This window comes from Mustelus asterias, chromosome 3 (genome assembly GCF_964213995.1).
Source record: "Mustelus asterias chromosome 3, sMusAst1.hap1.1, whole genome shotgun sequence".
Lineage (NCBI taxonomy): Eukaryota > Metazoa > Chordata > Chondrichthyes > Carcharhiniformes > Triakidae > Mustelus > Mustelus asterias.
The window spans coordinates 3,916,767-3,931,844 of NC_135803.1; the positions used below are offsets into that span (position 1 = coordinate 3,916,767).

Sequence of the window (15,078 nt, forward strand, 5' to 3'; positions counted from 1 at the left end):
TCATAACCCGAATTGACCATGACAAAGTGGCCATTTGGAACAGGGTTATAACGTAGACAGAACCAGCCCGTGTCGATGCGGGAAATGTTTTTAATGAGATTTAGCCGCCAGGTTCCCATATCGCCTCGAATCATTTTCGTTCATCCACCTAACCTTGGAAGTGAAAGCCGCAGCGTCATAGTTCTCTGCCTGGCCATAGGCTTCTTCCCTCCTGACCAAATTTATTGCTCTAAATCTTGCATCTGTGGGCTGTTATTCGGGGCCTCTGAATTACGGGGAACGGATTGACTCTATCTACCCTGTTCCATGTACCCTCACTTGAAAGATCTCTATGATGTAATCTGCACGAGAAAAATGTATGGTGTTTTTTCTCAACTTTGCAAAGAACAATGATACACACGGAATGATATTGTCTTGAAATAAGTGTAACTCTATAAATGTGTGGCAGGTTTAGCCAAAGTGGACTCCGCTGGGCGCTAACTATGGTGTTTGCCATTGAAGAAATAAATGGGAACGCAGATTTGCTTCCTAACATCACTCTGGGTTACAAGATTTTCGATAGCTGTGGCGCAGCTTCTGAAGGGCTTAAAGCAGCTTTCAATTTACTAAATGGGAAAGACAGAAGTACTTCCAGTGACACGTGTGCTGGCGTTCCATCAGTGCCCATGATTGTGGGGGATGCCGGATCATCGCAATCTATCGCAGTATCGCGAGTGGTGGCTCGTTTTGCCATTGGTATGGTAAGATGTGTTAATGCATTTACACGGACGTGGGAAAGGCACGCGCCTGCAATTACGTTTACAAAATTAAAATGCTGCAAGTTCCAGAAATCAGAAATAATGTCAGAAAATGCTGGAAATACTCAGAAGGTCTAGCAACATCTATGGAGAGAGGGAAAAGTTGGAGGGTGGGGGGGGGGGGGGGGGGGGGGCGGAAAGCGGGGCGGGGGGGGGGGCGGGGAGGGGTGGGGGGGAGTGTTGGCCCGAAAGGGTAACTCTGTTTCTCTCTCCACGGTTGCTGCAAGTCCTGCTGATTATTTCGTCATTCTTTGTATTTATATGAAAATACATTTAACTGTTTCCAGAAGCAATGGGTTTCGATACGTTCTCAGTTTTAGTGCGAAGCATTAGTAGTGAAATAGTTTTGCGGAAATTGTTGGGATTGAAGGTGGACAAATCTCCAGGTCCTGATAATCTTCATCCCAGAGTTCTTAAGGAAGTGGCTCTGGAAATAGTAGATCCATTGGTGATTATTTTCTAAAATCATTTGGACACTTGATTGGTTTTGATAGATTGGAGGGTAGCCAATGTAAGCCCGCTATTCAAAAATGGAGGTTAAGAGAAAACAGTGAGCCTAACGTCGGTCCTGGGGAAGATGCTGGACTCTCTTATCAAGGATCTCATAACTCAGCATTTGGAAGGCAGTGGTAATATCAGACAAAGTCAGTATAGATTTACAGGAGGGAAATCATGCTTGAGGAATCTATTGGAATTCTTTGAAGATGTAACTCGTAGAATTGACCGAGGAGAACCGGTGGATGTGTTTTATTTAGACTTTCAGAAGGCTGTCAACAAGGTTTTGCATAACAGACTACTGTGTAAAGTTAAAGCAGATGGGATTGCAGGTAATGTCTTGTTGTGGATAGAAAGCTGGTTCACAGATAGGAAGTAAAGAATGGGCATAAATGGGTCTTTTTCTGATTCGCAGGCAGTGACTAGTGGGGTTCTGCAGAGATCTGTGCTCAGACCCCAACTGTTCACATTATATATCAATGATTTGGAAGAGGGAACTGAATGCAATATCTCCAAATTTTCAGATGATACAAAGTTGGGTGGGAGGGTGAGCTTTCAAGAGGATGCAGAGATGCTTCAGCGTGATTAGGACAGGTTTAGTGTTTGGGCATATGCATGACAGATGCAATGTAATGTGGATAAATGTGAGGTTCTCCATTCTGGTAGCAATAATAGGCAGACAGATTATTGCTTGAAAGTGTGTAAATTGAGGAATGTGGGTATTCAGCGAGAACTTGGTGTCCACGTGCATCAGTCGCTGGAAGAAAGCACGCAGGTAGAGCAGGATCTGTAAAGGTGCAGTGGACGAGAGTGAGAATAATTCTATAGACGGACCTTGTGTGCTTCATGTGTGATCAATGAATATAAATGTCTCAGTTCATATATTCTCTCTCTCTCCGCTCCCTCCACCCCAAACAGGTCAGCTACTTCGCTTCATGCGCATGCCTCAGTGATAAGCGTGAGTTCCCAACGTTTTTCAGGACAATTCCCAGCGATACCGTTCAGATGAGAGCTTTAGTCCGGGTTATACACCACTTCCGATGGACTTGGATCGGAGCTGTGGCTGAAGATAATGATTATGGCCGATTCGGGATGAGGTCTTTAATTGAAGAGGCTGCGAAGTTTGACATTTGCATCGCCTACATCGAATTCCTCTCACCCGGCCGTACCAGAGAAAGGATGCGGCAGGTTGTGAATACTATTAGAAATTCCTCGGCTAAGGTGATGATAATATTCTGCGGAGAGAGTGACACCATGTCTTTGGTAAGCGAACTCAGAACGCAGAACATTTCCGACATCCAACTGATAGCGAGTGAAGCCTGGGTCACATCATTCCAAATGTGGACAGCGGAAACTCAGGACATTTTAACGGGAACAATCGGGTTTGGAATCAGGAGAGCGGAAATTGCAGGACTGAGAGAGTTTCTAGTCAAATTCCATCCTTCCACAGCAGTAGACAATCCATTTGTAGAAGAACTCTGGGGGGAAATCTTTGGCTGTAAAATCTCAAATCAAACTCTGGGAGAAAACATAACAGCTTCCTTTTACAAGCCATGCACAGGTTTAGAGAACTTGGAGACAATTGAGACTCCATTCACTGATGTATCGCAGTTAAGAATTTCCTACAATGTGTACAAAGCGGTGTACGCTACAGCGCACGCACTTCATAATTTACAATCGTGCGAAAATGGGAAAGGCCCATTTCTCAATAAAACATGTGGTCAAAAGTCAAACCATCTATCCTGGCAGGTGAGGAATTGTCTCAAACGCCGATTCATTCTGTAAAACTGAATAATTTCTTATTTCGTCAGAAACATCGCCAAGGGCACACAGGAGACCTGTTCCAAAGTCGAATGATGGTCATTTATTTAATGCTGCCTTAATCTCTTTGCAGAGAATGCGAAACATAGTCAGAGTTACAGAAGATAATAGTTGTTTTCTCTTTTGTAAAGCTTTTACGGTACCTGCGGGAGGTACGTTTTACAAACCAGTTTGGGGAGGAAGTAACTTTCGATGAAGACGGAGATCCAATCGCTTCCTATGATCTGGTCAACTGGCAGAAGCGCCCTGATTGGTCGGTTGATTTTGTTAAAGTTGGTTATTATGATGCAGCGTTACCGGAAGGAGAAGAACTCGCGTTGGATGAAAGTAGATTCGTTTGGCACAAAACAGGGCTAGAAAGGAAAGTAAGCAGATTTTCAATCCACAGAAGACTCGAAAGGATGTCTCTGGTCACTGTTTACAGCTGCCCCATAACCGCGTTTATTTGAACTATTACTGTGGATGAGATTGAACCAGACTCCAGCGGTAGCGACCCGGGCAATTCTGGGGTTCAGTTACGCTTTCCGAGAATTGTTTTGAATGCATGGCGTCAATGTTAGAGTTACTGCTCTTCCTGATATATATTAATGACGTGGACTGCGGTCCTTGCATTTTTTTCAGCTGGTACAAAGATTCGGAAAACTGTGAAGCTTGATGAACTTCAAAAGGACAAAAACATGTTTGTGGGTTGGGCAATCATGTGACAGATGAAGTTTAGTGCAGAGAAGTGCGAGGTGATTCATTTTTAGAATGTGGAGTGGCATCTGACAGTGAAGGGAAATACTTTAAAGGAGGTGCAGCAACAGAGGGATCTCGGTGTATATGTACAGAAGCCATTGCAATGGCAGGACTAGTTGAGAGACCAGTTAATAAATTATATACTACCTTACTCTTTATTAATAGCGGCATTGAGGAAAGAAGTCTTCCTGAACTTGTACTAGTTAAGCCTGATCTTGAGATTGCGTTCAGTTCTGAATGCCATACTTGACGAAGGATATGAAGGCTTTGGAGAAAGTAGAGAGAAGACTTATAAGTATGACTCCAGGGTAAACGCACTGTAGCGACAGGGATAGATTGGAGCGGTTATCTGTTTCTTTAGATAAAAGAAGTCTAAGAAGAGACTTGATTGAGGTAATAAAGATTCTCAAGGATATCAACTATATGAATAGTGACAGACTATTCCCTCTCAGTTGCGGATAAAGAGTTCGAGGGCATTGGTTTAAAATAATTGTCAAACGGATTAAAATGATTTGAAGTCATTGTTTTACGTCCTGAATGTGTTTGGAGTCTGGAATAAACTTCGTGGGAAGATGGTGGCGGTGGTTTCTATTGAGGTGTTCAAAAGGGAATTTAATTTCTATCTGAAATGAGTGAATGTGCAAAGTTATGGGAATAAGGCTGGGGACTGAGTTTGGATAGAAATCTCTTTCAGAGAGCCAGTACAGACTCGATGAGCCGAATAATCTGATTCTGCACTGTAAAGATACAGTGATTCTGTGATTTAGGGTCTGCCGACACATTTCAGCACCACAAGCAGAAGATCTGACCTTCGCTTGAAAGTGTTTGGGGGTGGCAAACTGAAACCCAATCTGCTGCACCATATCGGTGAGCGCCATTTCAACCTATGGTATTAACGATATATTCGCGGCTCTTGACATCGATCAAACTACACTTTAGAACGAATCCTTTCAGAGGGTAACCTTTTGGAATTCAGAATTTGAAGTAATATGCGACCTGGCGTGCTATAAATATGCATGCGTTAAAAAAATAGGTGAGTTTGAACACAGAGTTCTCGATATTTCCTCAGCAGTGAGGCTTCCACAGACCATGCCTGGGTCTGTTGAAGAATACCATTGATAGAGATTGATTGAGATGCTTAATCAGCAAATCCATTGTTGTTATATCATGTGGTTATCAGGGTGGGAGGAGGCGGACACGGCAGACCAAATTCCTCTTCTGTTTCTATTAATTCCAAAATTCCAACTTGTTTTTCAAACTTCGACATCTCCATGTTAATGCCTATTCTATTCTGATTTTAGCATTTCATATTTTGGTTTTCATCGAGGTTTCTTTATTTTGATGAATAGTCAAATGAACATTATTCTCACTATATCTCAACATGCCGTTTTATTTCACAACAAACAGAGGGCACAACATTGCAGTCTCTCTGGCCTCGGATGTTTAACTCAGTGGTGATGAGTTTCAATCCTTCTGCATGACAAGGTGTGAAGTTGAATTTAATCCATAGCCTGGCATCAGGATAAAAGTTGCTGAATGAATTTAAAAATCCAAAGATCATCATTCATGTCATTCAGAGGAGCGAATGGCCTTACCTGCTGAGGCTGATACATGGCTTTAGACCCACGCTGCAGGGTTAACTTTAAATATTTTAAGTGTACTTAAGAATGGCCAAACAAGGATGACTTTATTGTTCACACACATTCTAAGAACAAACTTTTAAAATTCTTTCCAGTAAGCTACGATGAATCAATGTCCAAGTGGAGCTATACTGGACCTAGTACTGGGGAATGAGCCCGGTCAGTCTTCAAAGTTTCGGGAGGGGAACATGTGGCAAACAATGATCACAATTCTGTTAGCTTTAGGAGAGTGATGGAAAAGGATGAGTCGTGTCCCAAGGGTAAGGTGTTGGATTGGGGGAAGGCTAACTTTAGTGGGATTAGGCAGAAATTGGCAGCTGTTGATTGGGAGAGGCTGTTTGAGGGTAAATCCACTTCTGGCACGCGGGAGGCTTTTAAGGAACAGTTGTTAGGGCTGCAAGATAGGCATGTGCCTGTAAAAAAGAAGGTTAGGAAGGGTAGGATTCGAGAACCGTAGATAACCAGGGAAATTGAGGGACTGGTCAAAAAGAAAAGAGAGGCGTATGTTAGGCCCAGGCAGCTAAAAACGGAGGGAGCTCTGGAGGAATACAAAGAAAGTAGGAAAGAACTCAAATGAGGAATTAGAAGGGCAAACAGGGGTCACGAAATGTCCTTGGCAGACAGGATTAAGGAGAATCCCAAGGCATTTTATTCAGACGTTAGGAACAAAAGGGTTGTCAGGGAAAAGAAATCGGACCTCTCAGGGACAAAAGTGGGGAATTATGCTTAGAGCCCAAAGAAGTGGGGGAGATCCTAAATGAATACTTTGCATCGGTATTCACAAAGGAGAGGGATGTGTTGACTGGGAGTGTCTCGGAGGGGAGTGTTGACCCGTTGGGGAAAATCTCCATTACAAGGGAGGAAGGGTTAGGTTTCTTAGGGAATATAAAGACCGACAAATCCCCAGGGCCTGATGGAATCTATCCAAGGCTGCTCAGGGAGACGAGAGATGAAATCTCTGGACCTCTGACGCAAATATTTGTCTCGTCACTGGACACAGGTGAGGTCCCAGAGGATTGGAGGATAGCTAATGTGGTCCCGTTATTTAAGAAGGGTAGGAAGGATAACCCGGGAAATTATAGGTCGGTGAGTTTGACGTCCGTGGTAGGGAAGTTGTTGGAGAGAATTCTTAGAGATAGGATGTATGTGCATTTAGAATGGAATAAACTCATTAACGATAGTCAGCATGGTTTTGTGAGAGGGAGGTGATGCCTCACTAACCTGGTGGAGTTTTTTGAAGAAGTGGCTAGAATGGTTGATGAGGGAAGGGCTGTGGATGTCGTCTATATGGACTTTAGTAAAGAGTTTGACGAAGTCCCTCATGGTAGGTTGGATCTCATGGGATAAAGGGGGAGGTGGCTAGATGGGTGGAGAACTGGCTTGGTCACAGAAGACAGAGGGTGGTCGTGGAAGGGTCTTTTCCGGCTGGATGCCTGTGACTAGTGGTGTTCCACAGGGCTCTGTACTGGGACCTCTGCTGTTTGTGATTTATATAAACGATCTAGAAGAAGGTGTAACTGGGGTGATCAGTAAGTTTGCGGATGACACGAAAATGGCTGGACTGGCAGATAGTGAGGAACATTGTCAGAGGCTACAGAAGGATATAGGTAGGCTGGAAATTTGGGCAAAGAAATGGCAGATGGAGTTCAATCCAGATGAATGCGAAGTGATGCATTTTGGTAGAACTAACGTAGGGGGGAGCTATATGATAAATGGCAGAACCATAAAGGGTGTAGATACGCAGAGGGACCTGGGTGTGCAAGTCCACAGATCCTTGAAGGTGACGTCACAGGTGGAGAAGATAGTGAATAAGGCATATGGCATGCTTGCCTTTATAGGACGGGGCATAGAGTATAAAAGTTGGGGTCTGATGTTGCAGGTGTATAGAATGTTGGTTCGGCCGCATTTGGAATACTGCGCCTCGTTCTGGTCGCCACACTACCAGAAGGACGTGGAGGCTTTAGAGAGAGTGCAGAGGAGGTTTACCAGGATGTTGCCTGGTATGGAAGGGCTTAGTTATGAGGAGAGATTGGGTAAACTGGGGTTGTTCTCACTGGAAAGACGGAGGATGAGGGGTGACCTAATAGAGGTGTATAAAATTATGAAAGGCGTAGATAGGGTGAACGGTGGGAAGCTTTGTCCCAGGTCGGTGGTGACGTTCACGATGGGTCATAGGTTCAAGGTGAGGGGGAGGGGGGAGGTTTAACACGGATATCAGAAGGACGTATTTTACACAGAGGGTGGTGGGGGCCTGGAATGCGCTGCCAGGCAAGGTGGTGGAGGCGGACACACTGGAATCGTTTAAGACTTATCTCGATAGCCACACGAACGGAGTGGGAATGGAGGGATACAAAAGAATAGTCTAGTTTGGAACAGGGAGTGGCGCGGGCTTGGAGGGCCGAAGGGTCTGTTCCTGTGCTGTATTGTTCTTTGTTCTTTGGAAAATATCCCAACAAATATAAAATGTGCCGATAGTTATCCCATGTTTATCAATTTAAAATTGGTTATATTTCTTCAAAAGGACGAGCGGCGTGTGAACGCAGCGCAATAATGAATAGCATGGAGAGGGCAAAACTCAATATTTAAGTCGAAAAGGCAGACGAGATGAGTGGAATTTATTAAAATACAAAGAGAAAGATGAGGACTTTTCGAGCCAACAATGAGGATCATTTAAGTTAATTAACAAATGAAATAAAAGAACCAACGTAATTGGATCATTCGAAATAACACATCAGTTCAACCTTGGATGGAGTCATGCGCTCGGTGATTCAATTGCAATGGCCGTTCCTTAACTGCCCGCTTTCATGTATTCTGGAAAACAATGTTAAGTTGATGACGATTGAAAACTTTGCAAAGAATTCGGTTAATCATTATCTGGTCTGCAAACGTACGTTCACAGTTTCAGAGCTACTGTCAAACTGAGCACGTCACTTCCTTAACCCTTTGACTGGCCAGGACAGTGTTTGCTATCCAGTGTAATTGGCCGTGATATAAGTCTCTTACTTTGACATTTCAGAGGGTAGTTAAGAGTAAAATCACATCCCTTTGAGTCGCCATGTTTATTTTTTGTGTCACAAGTAGGCTTACATTAACACTGAAAATCCCCCAGTCGCCACACTCCGGCACCTGTTCGGGTACACTGAGGGAGAATTTAGCATGGCCAATGCACCTAACCAGCACGTCTTTTGGACTGTGAGAGGAAACAGGAGCACCCTGGGGAAACCCAAGTCGGGAATCGAACCCGGGTCCCTGGCACTGTGAGGCAGTAGTGCTAACAATTATGCCACCGTGGCATCCGAGACCAGACAATGTGGTTAGATTTCCTTCCTTTTACCCAGGCTTTTAAAATAAATCAATGATGGCTTCGTTGTCATTATACTGAGACTAAATTAATACTTCCGGATATATTAATTAAATTTAGATTCCACCAGCTGCCGTGGTGGGTTCTGAATGCATCTCTCGAGCGAATTAGCCGGGCCTTTAGATGAGCAGTCCTGTGATATTTCCATTGCAGCAAAGTCATCACCGAAACGATGTATGCAGTTGCAAAATGAATTTGTGTTTTCATTACATTTTGAGTTTTGAATTGTAACCAAGTTACAGCGGTAACTCAGATAGCAAAGATACAATTATCAATAAAATCAAAAAGTTTTAATTTCACAGGAAGTTAATATCTGATAAGACTTCCCAGCACCGATTTTACCACTTTGCAAATACTGTATTTTGAGGATAAAATATCGTCTCTGTTTCCGCAGGTCCCTGTCTCAGTATGTAGTGATAGTTGTGTTCCAGGAACAAGAAGAGCTGTTCGTAAGGGGCAGCCTGTTTGCTGCTTTGACTGTCTACCGTGCGCTGATGGGGAGATCAGTAACCAGACAGGTAGGCAAAAATGAGAACATCCTTAATATTCCAGCAGGAAACAAGAACGTGGGAATTGGATGTACCAAGGCATTGTTTGGATTTGTTATCAGAGCAGCTTTCATTAATTCCGAAAAGTGCATTTGAACTATTATTTGTACATTTCTGTCCACAGATTCTATCGAATGTATCAACTGCCCAACAGATTACTGGTCCAATGTTCCAAGAAATCAATGCATTCCGAAAGAGATTGAGTTCCTCTCGTTTCACGACAGTATGGGAATAACATTGGTGACAGTTTCACTGTTTGGGGCTTGTATCGCAGGCGCTGTTGCAGCAGTTTTCTTATATTTCATAAACACTCCCATTGTAAGGGCCAACAATTCTGAATTGAGTTTTCTTCTATTAATCTCATTAATACTCTGCTTTCTCTGCTCCATTGCATTCATTGGACAGCCATCACCATGGTCATGTATGGTGCGTCACACTGTGTTTGGAGTTAGCTTTGTTCTGTGTATTTCCTGTATTCTCAGTAAAACTCTGGTGGTCCTGATGGCATTTAAAGCAACCCTACCATCCAGTAATGTGATGAAATGGTTTGGACCCAAACAACAACGATCAATTGTCTTTCTCTGCACATTGATACAAATTATAATATGTGTGATCTGGTTGGTGACATCCCCCCCAGTCCCAATTAAAAACACGGAGTATCAGAGTGATAAAATTATCCTTAAGTGTGACGTGGGTTCCACGGTTTCATTCTGGAGTGTTATAGGTTACATCGGGCTGTTAGCTTGCACGTGTTTGATTTTAGCATTCCTGGCCCGAGCTTTACCCGACAAGTTCAATGAAGCTAAATTCATTACCTTTAGCATGCTCATCTTTTTTGCCGTTTGGATAACTTTTATTCCAACCTATGTGAGCAATCCGGGGAAATATGCGGTCGTTGTGGAAATATTTGCAATTTTAGCATCAAGCTACGGATTGCTGATCTGTATCTTTGCTCCAAAATGTTACATTATCTTGTTAAAATCAGAAGAGAACACCAAAAAGCACCTGATGGCTAAAAATGTGCAACCTTAGCTAATTACCCGAGTTTTGTAAATTCAGAAGTCTGCACGATGATGAAGAATTGGGCAAGTTGAATGACTAATGCAGTTTTACACTTAACACCAAAGTTTTCACTTTCAATATTCTTGGCAATGTGTTCATGATAAGATTGTTTCGACTGGAGATGCCTTTCGTCATTGGATAAAGTTGTGAAATGTTCTTCATTTTGTATGAACTAGAAATTGTAAGATTTTGAGTGTCTGCTGACAAGGTTTAAACTGTATTTTGATTACTATTAATAAATGCAACCATAAAAGCTTAAAAGGATTCAAGACGTAAAAAAAGTAGTTTTCTGCATCACACAAATTTTTAGGAAGATATGTCTAAATGTCATCTTCCCACATTCGTGACCCACCTGACCGCGAATATAGCCGCGGTAGAGGGGCAGACAGTCGCGATGGACAACCCCGTCGATCGCCCGCTGCCTGGACCTGTTGATGGAAGACCTCAATCAGGTATCTCTTTTTAATACCAACCAAATAAACGAACTCAAATTAACTCAGGGACAAATTAAAAGTGGCAGCTCCCCAAAAGGAGGGGGAACAGCCCGAAATAAAAGACAAAGTCGAAAGGAAACGTAAAACATCAAATCAAAATGTCACTCAAGTGCTCTTTGTTTAATTTTCAGCAGCTGTCGAGAGTTTTATTTATCTATTCGTCGGGCATGGGCATTGCTGGCTGGCGAGTATTTATTGCCCATTCCTAGTTGGCCTTGAGCTGGTGGTGATGAGCTGCCTTCTTGAATCGTTGCAGTCCACGTGCTGTGGGCGGACCCACAATAACTTTAGGGACGGAGTTTAGGATTTTGACCCAGCGTCTGCGAAAGAACAGTGATATACGTCTAAGTCAGTGTGGTGACTAGCTTGGAGGGGAACTTGCAGGTGGTGGTGTCCCCATGTATCTGCTGCCCTTGTCCTTCTAGATGGAAGTGGTCGTGGGTTTGGTAGGTGCTGTCTAAGGATCTTTGGTGAATTGCTGCAGTTCATCTAGTGGATAGTAGGCACTGCTCCTACTGAGCATTGGTGGTGGAGGGACTGGATATTTGTGTATGTGGTGCCAATCAAGCAGGCTGCTTTGTGCTGGATCGTGTTGAGCTTCTGGAGTGTTGTTGGACCTGACCCAACCATTTCATTGCTGACTTGTGCCCTGTAGATGATGGACATGTTTAAGGGAGTCAGGAGGGAGTTACTCGCCGCAGTATTCCTAGGCTCTGTCCTGCTTTTGTGTTTATGTGACGAGTCCAATTGTGTTTCTGGTCAATGATAACCCCAAGAATGTTGACATTGTAGGGTTCAGTGATGGTAACACCATTGAATGTCAAGGGGCAGTGGTTAGAGTGTCTCTTATTGGCGATAGTCATTGTCTGGCATTTGTGTGGTGCAAATGTTAAATTTTTTTTACACAGAGGGTGGTGGGTGCCTGGAACTCGCTGCTGGGGGAGATGGTGGAAGCAGATACGATAGTGACTTTTATGGGGCGTCTTGACAAATACATGAATAGGATGGGAATGGAGGAATATGGTCTCTGGAAGGGTAGGGGGTTTTAGTTCAGTCGGGCAGCATGGTCGGTGGTGGCTTGGAGGGTCGAAGTGCTTGTTTCTGTGCTGTAATGTTCTTTGTTCGTTGTTCTTTTGTTCTTTGTTCTTTTGCCACTCGTCAGCCCAAGCCTGAATATTGTCCAGATCCTGTTACATTTGAACATGGACTACCTCAGTGTCTGAGGAGTCGAGAATGTTGCTGAGGATTGTGCAGTCATCGGTAAACATCCTTAAGACGGAGGGAAGGTCATTGATGAAGCAGCTGAAGATGGTTGGGCCTCGGACACTATCCTGAGGGATTCCTGCAGAGATGTCCTGGAGCTGAGATAGCTGATCCTCTATAACCACCACCATCTTCCTATGTGCCAGATATGACGCCAGCCAGCAGAGAGTTTGCCGCTGATGCCCATTGATTCTAGTTTTTCTAGAGCTCCTTGATGCCACATTCGGTCGAATGCGGCCTTGAAATCAAGGGCTGTCACTCTCACCTCAATTCTGGAATTCAGTTCTTCTTTCCCATGTTTGAACCAAGGCTGTAATGAGGTCAGGAGCTGAGTGATCCTGGCGAAATCCAAACTGGGTGTCACTGAGCAGGTTATTGCTGAGCAGGTGCCGCTTTATCGCACTGTTGATGACTCCTTCCATCAATTTACTGATGATTGAGAGTAGACTGATTGGACGGTAAATGGCCGGGTTGGATTTGTCCTTTTTTGTGTGTACAGGACATACCTGGGCAATTTTCCACATTGTCGGGTAGATGGCAGTGTTGTACATGGACTGGAAGAGCTTGGTTAGGGGAGTAATACGTTCTGGATCACAGGTCTTCAGTACTACTGCCGGAATGTTATCAGGACTCATTGCCTTTGCAGTGTCCAGTGCCCCCAACCATTTCTTTATATCACGTAGAGCGAATCGAATTGGCTGGAGACTGGCATCTGAGATGTCGGGGGACACTGGAGGAGGCCCAGATGGATCATCCACTGGGCACTTCTGGTTGAAGAATGCTGGGAATGCTTCAGCCTTATCTTTTGCACTGATGTGTTGGCCTGCTCCATTATTGAGGATGGGATATTTGTGGAACCTCCTCCTCCAGTGAGTTTAATTGTCCACCACTATTCACGACTGCATTTGACAGGACTGCAGAGCTTAGACCAAAAGAGAAAACGCTGGAAAAAAGCTATCCACCTTTGCTGCCGAGGTTCGATCTGATCCGTTCGTTGTGGCGTCGCTTAGCTCTATCTATCGCTTGTTGTTTAGCATTCAGATCGCCCTGTTTTGTAGCTTCAACAGGTCGTCATTTCATGTTCCATATGCCTGGTTCTGCTCCCGCTCTACTCTCCTGCACTTTCCATTGATCCAGGGTTGATCGCCTGGCTTCATGGTAAGAGTTGAGTGGGGGATGTGCCATGAGGTTACAGACTGTGCTGGAGTAGAGTATGGCTGCTGTTGATGGCCTACAGCGCCTCATGGATGCCCAGTCTTAAGTTGCTAGATCTGTTCGAAGGCTTTCCCATTTAGCACGTAGACAGCGCCACACAACACAATGGAGGTTGTTCTCAATGTGAAGGCGGGGCTTCGTCTCCACAGGGACTGTGCGGTGGTCACTCTTACTGATACTCTCATGGACAGATACATCTGCAGCCGACAGATTGGTAAGGGTGAGGTCTAGTGCGTTTTTCCCTCTTGTTGGTTCCTTCACCACCTGCTGCAGACCTAGTCCAGCAGTTATATCAGTTAGGACTCGACCAGCTCGATCAGTAGTGCTGCTGCCGTGCCATTCTTGGTGGTGGACATGGAAATCCCCGACCCAGAGTATATTTTGCATCCTTGCCACTCTCAGTGCTTCCTCCAAGTGTTGGAGAGAAGAACTGATTCATCAGCCGAAGGAGGATGGTGTATGGTAACCAGTAAGAGGTTTCCTTGCCCATGTTTAACCTGAAGCCATGAGGATTCATGGGGTTTGGATTCGATGTTCAGGACTCCCAGGGCAACTCCCTCCAGACTGTATACTATTGTGCTGCTGGGCCTGTCCTGCCAGTGGAACAAGGCATATCCAGGAATGATAATGGTAGTGTCTGGTGTGTTATCTGAAAGGCATGTTTCTGTGAGAATGTCAGGCTGTTGTTTTACTTGTCTGTGAGGCAGCTGGTCAGTTCTTATGATTTTGCACTTATTTGTTTGTTATTGTTAAAGACGCTTCTTTGACAGTAATTACTGGGGAACGGGTACACTTGTCTTCGGAAGAATATGGTTTCTGGTGCTCTATGGTGCATTTTCAACACTTGGGTTTTAATAAGGAATGGTTATTGATTTGGAAACAAATTCAACCTTTTCTTATGGACGTGCTACAGCTTTTCAGACTTGATTTAACTCGGCTTACATGCCAGGAATGATCTGCATTAACGATATTATTCTTTATTGCTCCTATTTGTAAGTCGCAACTGACACTCCTCGTGCGAACCTGCTGCTTTAATTTCACACTGACCTCAATCCTTTTTACTCCTTTGATTTTAAGTGAAATGTCAATTATGTTTTCCAAGAAATCTGATGAAACACTGTTTTTGTTGTTGCATCAATTAAGTCGCCTGTTCTGATGGATTGCATCTCAGGTTGCAAAAGAAAGTAGTTGAACGATTTAGATTAATATCTTCTCGAGGTTTTAGGGAGGTGCCAGAGGACTGGACAGAGGAAAATGTGATACCTCTTTTCAAGAAAGTGTGAACGGATAGTCCCAGCAATGACAGGTGAATTAGTTTAATATTAGTGGTGGATAAGGTTTTGGAATCCATAATCGTGGAAGAAAATCGACAGGCACTTGGAGAGGTTTGCATGAATGAAGCAGAGTCAGCACAGGTGTGTGAAATGCACAACATGTTTCATTAATTTAATGGATTTTGTTGTGAAATAACACAGATAATTGATTAAGTCAATGCAGTGGATGTTGTCTACATGGATATTAGGCAAACGTTTGACAATGCATCACATAAACAAATCTTTAACAAAAATTGAGGCCTGTGGAATAGGAGAGTCAGTGTCTAATTGGATAAAAGTAGACTGCAAGGAGAGAAAGCAGTATATGGTG

General features: G+C 43.9%; 1 protein-coding gene across 1 annotated transcript; it reads left to right on the top strand.

Moving 5' to 3' along the window:
• Positions 1-467: 467 nt before the first annotated feature.
• Positions 468-10,432, top strand: LOC144485245 (extracellular calcium-sensing receptor-like). The gene is made up of 5 exons (XM_078203464.1): positions 468-740; positions 2,211-3,041; positions 3,245-3,478; positions 9,247-9,370; positions 9,525-10,432. Exons 1-5 carry the CDS (start codon positions 483-485, stop codon positions 10,430-10,432), a joined length of 2,355 nt encoding a protein of 784 aa, XP_078059590.1. The 5' UTR covers positions 468-482.
• The last annotated feature ends 4,646 nt before the right edge of the window (positions 10,433-15,078 follow it).

Excerpts from the sequence above, each read along its gene's own strand:
- LOC144485245 (XM_078203464.1), top strand. The coding sequence starts at position 483 with ATGGTGTTTGCCATTGAAGAAATAAATGGGAACGCAGATTTGCTTCCT. Across the intron at positions 741-2,210 it reads CTCGTTTTGCCATTGGTATG|GTCAGCTACTTCGCTTCATG; the intron begins GTAAGATGTGTT and ends CACCCCAAACAG. Across the intron at positions 9,371-9,524 it reads GGAGATCAGTAACCAGACAG|ATTCTATCGAATGTATCAAC; the intron begins GTAGGCAAAAAT and ends TTCTGTCCACAG.